Source organism: Pezoporus flaviventris, unplaced genomic scaffold, assembly GCF_033815535.1.
Source record: "Pezoporus flaviventris isolate CSIRO_AGI_PZ_B2104156 unplaced genomic scaffold, CSIRO_AGI_Pfla_v1 ptg000045l, whole genome shotgun sequence".
Classification (NCBI taxonomy): domain Eukaryota; kingdom Metazoa; phylum Chordata; class Aves; order Psittaciformes; family Psittacidae; genus Pezoporus; species Pezoporus flaviventris.
In genome coordinates, this window is record NW_026892593.1 from 16955403 (window position 1) to 16972549 (window position 17147).

General features: G+C 43.4%; 1 protein-coding gene across 1 annotated transcript in view; it reads right to left on the bottom strand.

Annotated features, from left to right (window-relative positions):
• The window catches only part of MAPK11 (mitogen-activated protein kinase 11), a 31270-nt gene extending 27559 nt beyond the window's left edge, over positions 1–3711 (bottom strand). Inside the window, exon 1 of the mRNA XM_061467563.1 lies at positions 3487–3711. Coding sequence (XP_061323547.1) covers positions 3487–3599 — 113 coding nt within the window. The 5' untranslated portion in view covers positions 3600–3711. The remainder of the gene's footprint in view (positions 1–3486) is intronic.
• Positions 3712–17147: the final 13436 nt, after the last annotated feature.

Consider the following 17147-nt stretch of genomic DNA (forward strand, 5'->3'; position numbering starts at 1 on the left):
CAGCTAGAATTCTAATTTGAAAGGAACAGTCACAAGGGACAAGAGTTTAAAATGCAGTTTGACCCAAGACACGAGTCATCTCTTTTCTCTAGAACTGAAACAAGATGGTTGTAGATGAAGATTACCTTATGAAAGTCACGCTTGCTTCACATCTAAATAGCTATCAGCTTAAATACTTCATTTAAAATCAGAAACATTTTTAAATTCACAATTAGCAGGGATAGCATCTGGTCTACAAGAGTCAACCAGCTCTGACGTCTGTGAGACATAAATTCAACTTTAAGGATGGACACTGAAAATGCATTTTTCAAGAAAACTTTGAGTTTTGGCTTGAGAAAGAGTAAAAATAATTGCTTAACATAAAAAAAACCCCAAACAACAAACCTCAACTTGATAAGCAAAGCTATGGCACAAAAAAAAAACAACTCCAAAAGACACACTTGTGCATGTAAATTTGTGACTTGCTAATATGCAAACAGCTCCTGGCAAAATGTACTGTTGAGGACTACACTGGTCATTTTCAATGTAACTGAACGACTGCACACATAAGCCATACTTCCACAGGGCTTTAATATTTTTTCCTAAATCTAAAAAGAAAATATCAGTCCTGACATGAGCAAATGACAGAACACCAACCAGCCGGCACGGCCACAGGAAAGAGCCCAGGTAGAAGGAAGCCCTCTGCAGAGTTAAAACATAGGGGTAACTCAGAATATGCGGTTCTCTCTGTGGTTTATGTAGATGCCAAGATGCAACTCCACCTTGCAGTGCATCTGAGTTCTGAGGAGTTCCTCATGGTGTGTCATTAAAAAAAGTGAGAAATGCACTAGAGCTCTTAATGCTACGGAAGGTTTGCTTTTATATACATATTCCACATCTAAATAATAATAATAAAAAAAAAAAACATTCTGGAAAGCACTGTGGTTGATATAGATACTTCTCTACAAGTGAACCTGCTTTAAAACAATAATATCTATCTCCATAGCACATTTGATGCGTCTGCATATAAAAACCCAAACATGAATTCTATTTGACTTACAAAATGTCAATAAACTGGCTGAAAACACAGCCTCCTGACACAACCACTTCTATTGATTTTGAGCGGCAAGCAGGAAAAGGGCAAACAAAAGTTAGCTTAAATGCAAATATTTCCAATATGTTTCTTATTACCAGTTATCACTTCAGTTGCACAACTATATCGGATATGACTGATAATTTACTGTGAGGAAGGAAAAAGGTAGGACTCGACAGGAATTCCATTGAGGTAGAAAAAGATTTCTTGCAACAACTTTGTTCCTGTTTTAAAGCCAGTGTTCGGAGTTCAGGACTTTGGCTTCTATTCATCAGAACACTTAAGAATTTGTTTTATTCCAGTGGTTTCTGTAAGAGTTAAATATGTTTTTAGATATTCTACTGGAGTACAATTATTCGTATTACAATACAGATATTACTCAAGGGAACAATTGCGTCTTGTGGGTCTCCTGGGTAAAGCACATGCACACAGAGGGGAAAAAAAAATCAATTTCAATAGACTAAAAATAGACGGCTTTTCTGAGAGAGATGCAAACCTTTTCCTCACATTTGAGCTTCTGTTTAGGTTTATAGTTCATCGATATTAATAAGGCTATTCATATAGAGTAACATTTCATTGCTGTAGTCCGGTCTTACATGTATATTTTAGCGAAAACCTTTCCCATGGCATCTTCCAGTCTCCATTCTATATGCCAGTTCCTAGGCTTCTCCATTGACAAAATACTAGAATTTCCTTGGCTTTGCAGGCAGAAAAGAAGTAAGTACAATGGATTAACACCACTCATAGTTTAAAAAACCAAAGCACCAGCCATGCTGCAAGTGAACTACCACATGTTTTCATTTCCTTTGCAATTTCCCAAAAGTCTTGACACCCCATTACAGAATTCAACAGAGTAGGTCTTCCCCTTAAAACTACGTCAGCACAAATAGGGAAAATAACCAGAAATGCAGGTTCAGTTGGAGCACAACAGTAGTTACTCTCCCACCGTATATCCAGCTCCGAGTTTGAAAGACAAAAGGGGAGAAGAAAGTAAACTAAGATTTTATAGTCTAAATGAACTAGGTCCTTGTGAAACTGTTCACATCAGTCAGGACTATACGCCTCACTACAGTGGCAGGTACCCAAAGTCACACAGTATTTGCGTGGATTTCCCTAGTGCAAGCACAAGCCTGAAATAATAGAAGAATTCAGAGATACTTCATGCTAGTCTGGAGTATTCCTGCTGATGGTTGGAGGTTTTTGAACTGCGCAGTCCCAGTTTACACGTAATTGGGGCATTTCACAGAGCTAGAGAAGGAAGCAAATCATAGAATCATAGAAAGGTCAGGGCAAAGGACCTAAGACCATCTAGTTAAGAAACTCCATAAACGTTCTCTGATATCTGTCTGTGAAGAGAACAAGTGCACAACTATTGCACGGGTTTAGCCCACACAAAAAGTTAAGTTCTAAAGAAATCTTTTTGGTGCTGTACATTTATTTACAGGCCCGTGATGGATTGTTTTCACATAATTCCGCTTACCAAAGAAACATGATTCTTTTCCAGAAACTCCTTAAACATCTCTATTATTTCCAAAAAATTGATTCAAAGCTTTTATAGACATGGCTAAGTGTGCTTCAAATGCGAAAATAACAGTCCAACCCGCACCGGGGGTTTCCGAAAGTGCAAACCTGATACAGTAATTATCAAACGAAGGGAAACGTTTTATGATAAGATGCGATAAACCCTTACGCAACCCTCCGGCGTTGCCCTGGGCAGCAATCTGCCCTAATTTGCCACTGATTTTCCCTCGGAACGGCTGAGTGAAGCCCTCCTCTTCCTCAGCCGGCCCGACCCCTGCCCTCCCCGGCCCCGCTCCAGGGGCTTCCCTCCATTGTTCCTGCGGCCAGGACCCATGCTCGCGGTGTGTACCGCGGGCAGTGCGGGCGGTCCCGCCGGGAAGGGGAACCCCCATAACAGCCCGGCGCTGGGGCCAGCAGGGCCGCGGCCGCTCCCGGGGCAGCAGCGGGCAGAGCTCCGTCAGCCGTGCCCCGCACTGCGCCCCGGTCCTGCCCGCTCGGACACACCATGACTGTGCAGGATTCCCGGCGTCGGGGCAGTCGTGGCTCCCTCACAGGTGCCCCGCCGGGCGGGGGGCGGCCGCGAGGGCAGCGGCGGGAGGGGCGGCAGAGGCCGCCCTCCGGTGGTGGCGGGCCCGGTTGCCCGGGTTACCGCGAGGCACGGCCCGGCCCGCGGGCGAGCCCCGGCCCCGCACAGCCCGGCGGGCACGCCCCCGGCCCGGCACGCTGCAGGCCGGCCCCGCTGAGCCCGGCGGGAGCCCCCTTCCCCTCCCGCTCTGCTCCACGCACACGGCCCCCGGCGCTCGGCACGGCCGCCTCCCCGGCATTGTCCCTCCCTGCCGCCGGCCGGCAGCACCTGCCGGCTCCCGGCCCCTCTCCCGCTGCCCCGCACCTACCAGACGGAGCCGTAGGCACCAGAGCCCACTGGGGTGAGGTTCTGGTAGCGCTGGGGTACCTCCCACACAGTCTTGTTCAGCTCCTGCCTGTAGAAGCTGCCGCGCTCGCACATTTTGCCAGAGCCGCCAGCGGCAGCAGCAGCGGCGGCAGCCGCCCCTGAGCCGGGGCGGGGAGCGAAGCGGGCACGGCCGGCGCCGGCGGGGAGGAGGGACCGGGAGGGGAGGGGAAGGGGTGGAGAAGGGAAGGCGGGAGGCCGAGGGGGTGGGGGGGGCGTCCGGCTCACAGGGCGCGGAGCCCCGAAGCGGCCCCCGGTGTCCTCCAAGGGGGGTGCCGGGTGGGGCGGAGCGCCAGTCCCGCCCCACAGCGGCCGGCATCGCTGCGGGAGCGGAGGCTGGCACCGCCCCGGAGGAGCGTGTGGGCAGGGCCGGACACCTGCCCCTTGGCCCGGCATCCCCCAGGACTTCAAAGCCTTGACCACACCTTTCCTGTTTGGTTTCGTCCGCCTGAAGCTTCCCTCGCTCGGAGGGGCAGCGGCGGAGAGCGGTGTCCCGGCGGCGTGGCTGGGCCGGGACATCGCCCATGGACAGCGGAGCGAACAGCGGCCCTCACCTACTGACGGAGCTCTCGGGTTAAATAGGAGTCCCCCGGTACGAGAACTTCTCCTGAAAGCATTGACTCCTGCATGCAATCATCTGAACGCCTCTGCTTTTCATCAAGAAGGACTTCAGCCTTCAAAATAACAGAGGAAAAATCTTGAAAACTTTAAGTCTCCGAAACTTATGCATCATTAAAGTAAAAAGTTCTGTTTATTTTATGGCCTTTTCCTTTTCTCTAAAATGTGCCTTATACAATAGTTCAATGACTTGTGGAATCATTGCAACACTACTGCAATGCAATGTTACCAGTATATTTTCCTATATACTATTTGCTGTTTTCCTTCCATAACTTCTTATGCTTCCTTGAGCAACTCTAATTAACTTGTAGGTAGTCTGCTTATGTGGATTCGGTATGTGGCGATTGCTCCACACCTGCCTTTGAATCAGTGTGGAATGTAAATCACACATACTCTGTAAATCAGAACCCTCATGTAAGTCCTCTGTGTTTCTATACCATGAATTGCAGTTCACTTTGACAAATGGATGCTCAGCTGACAGTAGGACCTCACTGTGAGCATACAGAACTTGTATGCTTGAATAGCTGTGAGCATGATGAGCCAGAAGGCAAGTTTTATGGATGTTCTGAAGAGTGGATAGTTCAAGTTCCATCTCTGAAACCCCAGCCCATGTTGCACAACAGGACTGTCATACTAGGACTACCTGAGTGAACAGTATCAGCAGCTTTGGCATCTGCTCAGTGTATTTCAAATTGAAAAAGATGGATGATGCTACTACAGCCATTTATCTGCAGCCATCCACCCAAGGGGTACTAAGTACTCCTAAAGCCCTATCCTATTTCTCACTTGTACCCCACTTTAGTACAACAGAAATCTAGTCCTCTCCAGACTGCTCCTTGGTCACACTTGAACTTCTGTGAAGAGGGCGTAGTACTTGTAGGAAATGATAAGTGTGAAAAACCTAACAAGATGTTAATTTTTCTCAGCACCACCATTCTGAGTTTTAAAATCAGAGGAACACTGCAACCACTCTACAAGCCAAGAAGAAATATTTCTGCCCCTGCCCTCCACCCCTAGAGTAAGCAGGCCCAAATGTTTTCCAGTGCCAGAATGAAGCAAATACTGCCTCACTTTTATTCTACTTGGTCTCTGGAGGTGTTATGGGCTCGGGCCCTTACCCACTCACCAAGTGTTAGACCATTTCTTGCTAACTAATTAGCATGCTTTTGGGGAGTGGAGTCTATCCGTGTTTGCCCAGGCTTCTAATTGTGCAATTTCCACAGGAGCTAATTTTCTGTTTGTTGTTATTTACAGTCGTTCTCAATTTCCTGTCTTCTGTGAGCTTCTGTCAGTTATTTGTATTGCAATCATGACTCTGAGATTGTGCTTGATTACCTTGTTTTATTGGATACTACATATGTGATGTTCTACTCCATGTAATGAGGGAGATATTAGAAAACAGAGAGGCTAGAGGACAGTGTTTGGGAGTTGTCTCAGATCTAGGCAGGTTACAGGTCCCCAGAGGCCTCCTGTAAAGCAAGCCCTGACAGCTGCTCCTCCCACATCAGAAGCAGCTCATCCATCTTTGCTGGCACTGTGGAGGCACACGAGGAAGTGGAAGAAGCAGCTCCCTTGTCAGCCACGTTCTTGTCTTTTAGTTCCTGTTTTACAGGCTGGCCAAGTCTGTGTGTGTACAAGGGACAGGAGAGTGAGTGCCCTCTGAAGAGCTGTGAAGGCTTAAGGAAGAGAGAAGGTCACGGCTTCCTCTGTACATGCATTGCCTTCTTGGGAGCTTTCATTTCCTATATGTGAAATACTGCTATATTAAACCATGCCTGAGGCTGCGTCAGTGATGCCCATGGACAGGGGGAGGCCCTAAAACTGATGTGGACACTGCACACCCCTTCTCCTCCTGCCCTTATGGCTGTGTAACTGACAGTTCTTCACCATGCCAAGTGCTGATGGCCGGAGGGCCATAATCCCAATGGCAGGTCAGTAGGACTCACCACATTTCATATGTCATCACATGGCAGCATAAGAGGGAGGCTCACATGCTGCAGTGGTGTGGGTTAAGACACCAAGCAGCATGTGAGGTAGAATCCAGCTGTGTGAGCCTCTCGCCTGGTGAGCAGGGTGTCAGACATGAGCCCTGGCTGCAGGTGTGAGTAGGCCAGTCCCTGGAGCAGGGGATGCGTGATTCCCCTGATGCTCAGCAGCTCCAGTGGATACCAAAGGAAGAAAACTTGCTGGTGTAGAAGGGCACTGTTTTCTGTTGTGGCTGTTCCTGCACTGCATAGTCAAATCCTACATTATTCTTACTAGAACAAATCTCAGTGGAAACAAATAAATTTATTATTTTAGCCAGTTCTGAGTTACTAATTTCTAGCTATTTTTTATTTCCTTTTTTTTTTTTTTTTTTTGTTTGATACATTATGGAAAGCTTGCACATCTTTGCCAACCTCCTTCTGGCTCCTTTCGATTCTCATTCTCTCTCTAGCTCTTGATTCTCAGTTTAGGAATCACAATTCATAATACAGTTTAAAGATTGCAACTTTCATATTAGTAATAAACATGGAAACTCAAAGAAAGAAAATGCCACCTTGCTACTGAAAACATAACATTTCCTGTTTGGAAACATAATCATATTATTGTAAACCCAGCACTGGTTTAAAACAGGCTTTGGAAAACCCAGGACAGACTGCCAGCAGATTGGAGTTCAGACTGTTCTCAGTGTAACTGCTGTAAATGTAGGGTAGCTCTAATAAAGACTAAAATGAGAAGCTCAGATTAGATATAAGGAAGAAGTTCTCTACTGTGAGGGTGGTGAGGCACTGGAAAAGGTTGCCCAAAGAAGTGGTAAATACTCCATCCTTGGCAGTGTTCAAGGCCAGGCTGGACAGAGCCTTGGGTGAGATGGTTTAGTGTGAGGTGTCCCTGCCTGTGGCAGGGGGGTTGGAACTAGATTATCTTAAGGTCCTTTCCAACCCTAACTATTCTATGATTCTATGACATGGTTTAGTGTGAGGCATCCCTGCCCATGGCAGGGGGGTTGGAACTAGATGATCTTCAGGTCCTTTCCAACCCAAACCATTCTGAGATTCTGTGATTCTATGATTCTAAGTGTCAGTGAGGTTTTAGGATGAACCACTTTAATTCTGTCACTACATCTTTTACAATATAAACCTGAGCATGTCATAAAGATGCTTTCTGTGCTGCTTTCTTTTGAAAATATAAGAAATAATTAACATCTTTATAAAAGCAAAAATCATACTGTAATGTTATATCCATTACCATTAATAATAAAACATTGTGGTAATTAGCTATAGCATGGTTTTATTTGCAGGTTCTTGCAAATTTCTGAAACCATGTCTATGAATATGTAATTATAACATAGGAAAGCTGTCACTGTTTGTAATGACAGAAAAGACAAAGTACAGGCAGCAGGAAAGGCTTAATGAAGCCTTCTGTAAATAGCAAGTCAATCATTAGCTAGTTTCCAAGAGAGTGCTTTCCCAGAGACTGTATCTTTGTTACTGAATTACAAGACACTGCATATGCCTGCAAGGTGGTATCGCTCTTCTTTCTTCTATCAACACTCTTTGCTTCTGAATTCCTATTTCAAGCCTTACAGCAATCAACCCAAGTTGATTCAGATGACCTACTACAGCCTGAGCCTGTTATGTCCTGTTATAGCTTGGGTATTTAAACTGGAGAAACTTTTTTGATATTGTGAGAAGATGAAGGGTCTTGCTTTGGAGAAAACTTAAACTTTAGCTACTCATTTTGACCCTCAAGTTTGATAATGAAAAATCCAAGGTATTTCATACCTATGATTAGGTATGAAATCCACCTTGAAATCCTGCTCTTGACTAAGGACTTTCAAAATTTGGCCTATTTCATAATAATTACATGGCAAGAATAGGTTTTTATTCTTTCTGAGAAGACAGATTCTAACATAGTTTAGGTTCAGAGCTGAGGCTTTGTTTCCTTCTCTGCCCAATTCTTTCTGTGTGGAATTGGGATGGTCACTAGGTGCCTGTGTGCCACCCTTCCACATTTAGGAACTGAGACTAGGATTGTTTCCCTATTTTAAGAATAAATATATAAGATTGATATTACCTCAGATAGTAATAGCACTCGTAGTAGCTATGATTATTGTTTGCAGACATTGATAATGTTTTTCAAATATTCTTTTCATACTGCTGTGGATGCAGGGTTGCAGAGTGGGAAATATTTTCTAATATCCTGTTAAATAAATGTAATTAAAAAAAAATAGAAATCCATCTCCTTTACCTGAAGTTACACTAAAATTTATCTTGGCCTTCTGTAGTCTACCAGTACAGGTTGGCAGTGTTTTCTTCATCCAGGAACAGCATATGGGTATTATTCTAAGCTCATGTTGATATTAGATTTTCAATGAGATTTGGACTGCAAACATGCTAGCAACTGGTGTCAGAAGTCTCCAAAGTAAATTTAATAAAATACAATATCCTGCTCAGTCATGTCAATGAGGGCTCCTCATTGTATGTACTTTCAGAGCAAGGCCATCACCAGAAAAATAAATACAGATTTAACTTCAAAATTATTCCTAATTAAGTCAACAAAGGTCCAGATATAATGAGGGAAGGCAGAGATGGGCTATTAATATATAGTGCTATTTTTTGCTCTGTATTTCTCTTGCAATCCATGTAATTATGTTGCCTAGTGTCTCACAACAACTCTGTGGTGCTTTATTCTTATGCATAATACAGCATCATTCAAACACAGCCCAATATTGACATGTATAATCAGTAGCTGCGGAGAGCCCAGCACTGCTCCCATTCAAGTCAAAGGCAAATTTCATTATGTGAATGGGAGCAAGAACACATTGTTCCAAATGCATTAATTTGGGTTTATGTCCTGAATAAGCACCAGTTATAAATTTCTTCTGGTTGGCTCTGAAGATACTCCAAAGATAAAAGCAGATGTGGATGTAAGAGCTGTACACCAGGCTCTATGCTTTTCTGATGCATATAAGAAATCACACTCAAGGAAGGCTGTTTAATTGACTATTGTGTTGTCTCTTTTGGCTCCAAAGAAAACACTATGGGATCTTTAAAATGACTGTGCATTCCTAGTCATAAATTCCTCTAATCACAATCCAAAAATATTTATGTATTGGAGCAATTCTATTAATGAGTTGGCAATTCGGCTAAAATTATGTTTATTCTACACATTAAGTCATTATTGAAGCAAGTCTGTTACTTACAGGGCTTCTAAATAGCCAGGGTTGTAGATATATATAAACTTGCACATACACCTGTAGGGCTGCTTTGCCCATTCCTGTGAGGTTCAAAACATGGCAAGCACTAATAAAAATACACAACAATATGTGAGTTCTGATTCAGCTTTAACTCTTCAGGAACACCTAGAGGAAACAGCTACCAAAGTTGTAAAAGCTAAAGACAAATCTCTAGTAAACTGTAAGTCTAGCTTTGTATGGGATGCATGTATTCACATGCCTTCATTTGCCATCTGCTACTCATCTACAGAATTCTGCACTTCAACCTGGTGCTGTTGACTAAAGCAGTTACACTCAACCTTATCATACTGAAAATACTGCATCCTTCTCCATTACTGTGCTTTTCAATCATTATTTGATATACTGTGAAGATACAACTCAGGCTATTTGAGACAAATGGTACAAATTTAGTTGTTTTATTGTACACGAACCTCTCCCACCTATCTGCAGGGTTTTTTTTCCACTAGCGTGATTCCAGTGCACTGTGGTCTTTTCTACAAAGGGGAAAAGTGGAATTTCTACTTTAATAACAGCTTACTCATCAGCAATGTTATAATATCACCTTATTGGTTTTGACTGAATATCCTGTCTTTGGACTCTGCTGGAGAGACTTCTGGTTCCTCAAAGTGTGTCAGCAAGGCTCCAAATCATAATTGTAGTGTGACTGTAATGTGACAAATTTTACTACAAATGTTGAGCAGTGTGGACAATAATGGACCTGATGGAAGGCATGATGTCTACTGAAGCTTCATAGCAGCTTGATAAAGCCAGTGAAATGGTGGCTGCGTGGCTTGGCATGCTATTCAATCATTGGGCACATTTGGACCCGTAACATACTTTGCCTGCTAAATATCTGGATTAAACTTTCTGCTATTATTATTATGGCAGGATGGTAAGACAATAATGTGTGTTTCAAATAATTCCAAACAGCCATTTGGATAAAAATGATTCACTTGATCCACAGTCTGTTCAAGAGCTGCCATCAATAAAGGGGTACAATTGTTCAGAGTTTCGTCATAATTAAGGTTGTGTTTGAAACACATTGGATCTTTCAGGCTATTTAGACAAAGCATCTACTGAAATCTAATCATATTTCTATTAATGAACCAATTTAGTCTATACAAAATTGCTGTGAAAGAGGAGTTTATTACTCCTCAGTTTTTCTTGTACTTACTGGAGCTCTTATGAACTGAGCTGCATAAGCTGTACCCACAGGTGAATCAACCTTCCTGTATCTTAGAATCATAGAATCGTTAGGGTTGAAAAGGACCTTAAGATCATCTAGTTCCAACCCACTGCCATGGACAGGGACACCTCACACTAAACCATCTCACCCAAGGCTCTGTCCAACCTGGCCTTGAACACCGCCAGGGATGGAGCATTCACACCTTCCTTGGGCAACCCATTCCAGTGCCTCACCACTCTTACAGTAAATAACTTCCTCCTTATATCCAATCTAAACTTCCCCCGTTTAAGTTTTAACCCGTTACCCCTTGTCCTATCATTACAGTCCCTAATGAAGAATCCCTCCCCAGCATCCTTATAGGCCCCCATCAGACACTGGAAGGCTGCTATGAGGTCTTCACGCAGCCTTCTCCAGGATGAACAGCCTCAACTTTCTCAGCCTATGTTCATACGGAAGGTGCTCCAGTCCCCTGATCATCCTCGTGGCCCTTCTGTGGACTTGTTCCAACAGTTCCATGTCCTTTTTATGTTGAGGACACCAGAACTGCACACAGTACTCCAAGTGAGGTCTCACAAGAGCAGAGCAGAGGGGCAGGATCACCTCCTTCAACCTGCTGGTCACGCTCCTTTTGATGCAGCCCAGGATACAGTTGGCTTTCTGGGCTGCAAGCGCACACTGAAGCTGGCTCATGTTCATTTTCTCATCAACCAACACCCCCAAGTCCTTCTCCACAGGGCTGCTCTGAATCTCTTCTCTGCCCAACCTGTAGCTGTGCCTGGGATTGCTCCGACCCAGGTGGAGGACCTTGCACTTGGCATGGTTAAACTTCATGAGGCTGACATCTGCCCACCTCACAAGTGTGTCGAGGTCCCTCTGGATGGCATTCCTTCCCTCCAGCGTATCAACCGAACCACACAGCTTGGTGTCATTGGCAAACGTGCTGAGGGTGCACTCAATCCCACTGTCCCTGTCCACGACAAAGGTGTTCGACAAGACCGGTCCCAACACCGATCCCTGAGGGACACTACTCATTACTGGTCTCCAGCCAGACATTGAACCATTGACCACAACTCTTAGCATGTGGCCATCCAGCCAGTTCTTTATCCACCGAGTGGTCCATCCATCAAATTGATGTCTCTCCAATTTAGAGACAAGGATGTCGTGTGGGACAGTGTCGAACACTTTGCACAAGTCCAGGTAGATGACATCAACTGCTCTACCCCTGTCCATCAGTTCTGTAGCCCCATCATAGAAGGCCACCAAATAGGTCAGGCAGGATTTCCCCTTAGTGAAGCCATGCTGGCTGTCACCAAGCACCTTGTTGATTTTCATGTGCCTTAGCATGCCTTCCAGGAGAATTTGCTCCAAGGTTTTGCCAGGCACAGAGGTGAGACTGACTGGTCTGTAATTCTCTGGGTCATCCATTTTCCCCTTCTTGAAAATGGGGGTTATATTTCCCTTTTTCCAGTCGTTGGGAACTTCCCCTGACTGCCATGATTTCTCAAATCTGATGGCCAGCGGCTTCGCAACTTCATTCGCCAGCTCCTTCAGGACCCGCGGATGGATCTCATCAGGACCCATGGACTTGTGCACGTTCAGGTTTTTAAGATGGTCTGGAACCAGTTCCTCTCCTACAGTGGGCCCAAGGTCTTCATTCTCACAGCCCCTGCATCTGCTTTCCAAGACTTGGGTGGTGCGGTCAGAGCCTTTGCCAGTGCAGACTGAGGCAAAGAAGTCATTAAGAACCTCAGCCTTCTCCAAACCCAGGGTAGCCAGTTCCCTGATAGCTTCCAGAGGGGGCCTATGTTGTCCCTTGTCTGTTTTTAATTTGCAAAAAAAATCTGTACTGTCCTCTTGAAACAAATAAAGCTATAAAACTTTGTATGTAAAGCTGTGTAGATGTATGGTATGTATCTAGTGATATTTCAGAAATAATTAGCAGGTAGCACCTCAGTTTACCTGGTTTATGTTATTTTATGTGACTGTACACAGTTAAATTGATGAATAAAAGCAATGGTAGAGATAAGTTTCTTTTGAGAAACAATTAATTGAGGGTCCTGAACCTGAGGATTTAAGCCCTTAGATGTCCCTTTTATGAACTGGAACTTAAAGGAAATGCTAAATCACTGGAAGATTGGAGGCTCTGGAAAGGAATGGGGTTAGCAGCAGCTGCAAGAAATGAGTGAAGCAGATCTTGACTGCAGCAAGTACATGGTAAAAAAGGTGAAGGGAACTGCTGGAAAGAGCTTTCAAGGGAAGGCTGCTGCATCGATAAGGAATGTATGACTGGAGGCAACTTCACAGGTAGGTCATTGAGTTACACATGCTACATTCAACATCACTTACTATGTGTCAGTTTAAAAGTAATTCATTTTTTTCTGGTCTTATAAGAATATTTATACTAGTCTGTAAGCTACCAATATATATTTGTGCTTGTGCCACTGCTGGTCTGTGGCCCTTCCTTGGTGTTTCCATTTTCCTGGTGAATTTCCAGACATTAAGCATGTCTGTGACAGGATTCAGATTAAATATGCTGAGCTCTTTTATGTCTCGTGTGTTAAGACAGGCTCACCCTTCCCTGTATGATTCTAAGGAGAAGGGCAAGCAAAAACTGTAACAGTTCATCCTGTGGAGTTGGTTATTTTATGAAAAATAGTGTGATGGTTCTCTGTGGCTGCTGGGGAGTTAGGAAGTAGTCCTTTTTTGTACTATAGTCTATTGTTTAAGCCAGAATTAATTATTACCAATTTCCTGGAGGCTTAACTTGCCTGTAGCAAGACACACAGACTGTTCTTTTTGCTGCTGGTTTATTGTTATCTCCTGCTTCTAATGGTAAGATAACAAATAGGCTACTTCTAATGGTAAGATAACAAATAGGTTTTCTTATTGACTGAGACTCCTGGGCATGAATGGCATAACAGCAGGCTTTCAGAAGTAGTAGTCATGCCCATTGCCTTCTTTGTGTGAACATTCAAATGGCAGGACAGAGGCCTGTAGCAAACCCTTTTACATTTGGGGGCTTCTTTCTCAATGTGAGCATAATTAAACTTGGCAGAGGTAAGAGACCTACAAGCAAAGGCAAGAGGCATTTTAATACAATTTTTCAATGCATGCAAAGTTACTGTTTCTGTCACGCTAAGGGGAACCAATTCAAGATGTCTTTACTGGCAAAGGAAGCACATTTGTTCTAAACACCAGCCTGTTTTACAGCAAAATACCCTGGTAAGCTAATGTTTCTTAACACCACTTCTTATCATTGTTAATCTCCATTTTATGTAGGATTTGACTGAGTATACCTTAAGGAAATTCTTATCACCAGCTAATAAGATAAATATATTCTTAACTGCAGATAAGAGATAGTGATTTTTATGCTATGCTACAGGTGTTCTTGCAGTCATCAGAGAACCCGGCTTTTATTACTGCCACTGTAACATGCTCTACCTTCCTCCAGTGAGTTTCTTATACATCTAGTGGTCTGCCTCTCTTCTGCAGTAGAGTGACATAGTGGATGACCTTTTAAGCAGCCTCTTCTTCAAGTATAATTTTTTGTTTTAGCTGTTCCAGTCTGTTCCAGTTTCTTCCTGAAAGACATCAGCCAACTGCTTTGTCCAGCAGTTTCAACATTTTTCACTTTGGAATAGAGGCCAATATTTTAAAACCTTGGATTGATTGTAAGCATGGTCATTGAAATGAATTCTGCCAGTCTTTATCCCTCCATTTCATAACACAGAGGTTTAGCAAATATTGTATCAGTTTCAGTGAACTCTCGTTCTAGAAAGCTCCATCGAAGGCTTTTCCCAGAAGGGTCTTTGGAAGCACCAGGTTTTCTGCAACTTTTCTTTATTGCTTTTCATGACTTTTCTTGGTTTGAAATATAGAAGCAGCAAACCTTGAATCAAGCTTCATTTGAAAGTGGGTTTTGTTGTGTAAAATTCAAGTTCTTTACTGTCTCCATAACTTAATGGATGGATGCCTTTGCAGAATGTCAATTTCCTCCTCCTGCCTGATCCGTATCTTATTTTTCTGTGTGATGCTGTTGCACCTCCCTAGCAGCTTTACCAGGTCTCTTTCCCCTGATTCAGCAATTGTTGATGTATTTTCAAGGCCCAAATCAATGTCTGGAATAGCCTCAGATTGAGTATTCTGCACCAACACATATTTTGAAACAAGGGTTAGCATCATTTCAAGGCCCTTGTATTAGACTGTTTTTTCCTCCAGTTTAGACAACAAGCATGTTACCAGGAGCTCAGAGGAGTGGTGATCTTTTACCTTTATACAAATAGAGGCTGCTGGGTTTTGAACCCAATGAGATCCAAGTACTCTTAATGTTGTTGATATCTCTCCTGAGGCACACCATAGTGCTCAGGGCCTGGTTCTGTACAAGTTCTGCTGTTTGCCACTCAAAAGAGGCCATGTTGCCATGTTACTCCTGAAGTTTCCTGCACCTTGCTTTGGTGTGATGAATTGCTAAACTCAGAATATTCCACCAATCTCTTAATCCAGCTGCATACTGGGAAAATATGGTGCTTTTTATTTGACTCTGCTATGGCAGCAGAAGAGCTTTGCAATCACCAGTGCCTTTGTGGACAGGTGATCCTACAAAGTCATTCAATCTCAGCACTATTTTGTGTGCTGCCTGACAGAAATTGCTAGCTTTAGACAGTCCCCTTTACTCTCAGAAAGTCAATAAATTATGTCATTAGCTATTAGAAACTTCCACACTCTCCATGCAGGTGGAGCAGTAGATTTTTTTCGTGAGTATTCAGCCTTTTGAAACTTTTTTATCTTCTAAATAAGTGTGTTTCTCACGTTGCAACAGCTGCAAGGTGATGAGGTCTTTTTAGTTCAATTCAGCTGGCTTCTCCATTTCCCTCATTTCCAGTTGAGAATTCCAGCTTCATTCCAAATTGGCAGGACTCTCACTTGACAGATAACAACCATTTGCTAAGATTGGACAACATCAAAGCATTTATACTGCACAGTTTTGCATCAGTTGTGATCACTGTAACAATATTTGATGACAACTGGAGCCTGGACTGGTTTCTTCCCAGTACTGTGATGTTCGTTCTTATTACAAATCACACAAACAAAAGACCAAATGGCAAAGGGAAGGAAAGCTAAATCACAGCATATGGATAAGAAACAAGAATGAGCTCTCTGGGAAGGCACAGTCCCCTACCTCCACCCCACTGTCCAGTGACTCACTGTAACTCAAACCTGCTATAAAACTTATTTACAATAAAGCTCAGATCTTCACAACTACATAAAAAGCTGTGTAGACCAGAAAATGTCTTTTTTTCATGTAAAACTAATGTAAGATGAGAAGGCTGGATTCTCCTTGAATTGAAGGAGAATCCTATTTTCAATTATTTCCTTCTATAGGCATGCATGTATAGTTATCAGCAGTTCTGCTTTAGCAGGTAAAAGATCTTACCTTCAATATCCCTGGACATTCCTTTCCTCAAGGAATGTGTGTTCCCAGTTGTGTGACCATTTTCTTTCATTGCTTCCCTTCTTTCTTTCCTATGGGCCTTAGACAAAAACAAGCCCTGAAGATGTTCCCAGCAGTCCCACATGGCAGAGAAGCAGCCAAAAAAGAAACTGAGGGCAGCTGTGTTGGCTTGCAGTAGTCTCCATTCCTGTGTTGATCATGCATTCTCTCCCATTAGCTTATGTAGAATGAGGACGTTTGACCTACTGGATTCTGCATGCTCTCTTTCTTCCCTTATGTCTACTTTTCACCATTCTGCTGATAGATCCAGGCTATGTAGCTGTAGGAAACTGCCTAGCAGGGAGTTTCCCTTCTGTAGTGCAAGCTGTGGATAGCAGTGGAAGGCCCATTGTTAAGAGGGCATGAGGAAAAAAATTACTGAGCTTGGGCTCAGTGAGCTTCTGCTTTCCATTCATGAGTTCTGCAGTAAGCATAACTCAATAACAGTCTCTACGCAATATTTGTTCAATGAGCAAACAAAAAGAACAACAATAATGAAAGCTTAACCAAGGTTTGCATTCTCTTTCTGAGGTGCAAACTGATAAATGTCTGGCTTACACGTAAATACCGGTTTCATTTGGTTAAGGTGATGGCCCTTAGCATAAAGAATATGACAGGTGATGCTTTGAGATGAAATGGTAACAGATGCCTAGACTATAAATGTTGTAGCTTTCCCTCTTAATGAAATAACTGTAATCACAGAGAAGAAAACAGACAAATGTTTCACACATACAGCAAGCTTCAGCAGTCAATCAAGCAATTCCCTCAACACAATGAACAGAGTCTTTCCAGCTCTAGGCCTTTGCCACAAAGCTAATAGCTCTACTGTTCCAGAAAGCAATCACATGCCCCATGCCTCTCCCTGCAGGTGCAGCTTTCCTGCTCAATCCAACCATAAATACTGTATTTTTGCACTTCCTTACACAGAACCAAGTTGCAATCCTGCAATCAGGAAATGCCATGATCAGAAGTCATTATGGTGAATTCTCTGAAGTAACATAAAGGAACACAGGGAATAGATTTACATGGTTTTAAAGCCTTTGCACAAGGGCTGCTAGATTCTCAGAAACAGTAACTGAAGGCTGTAGT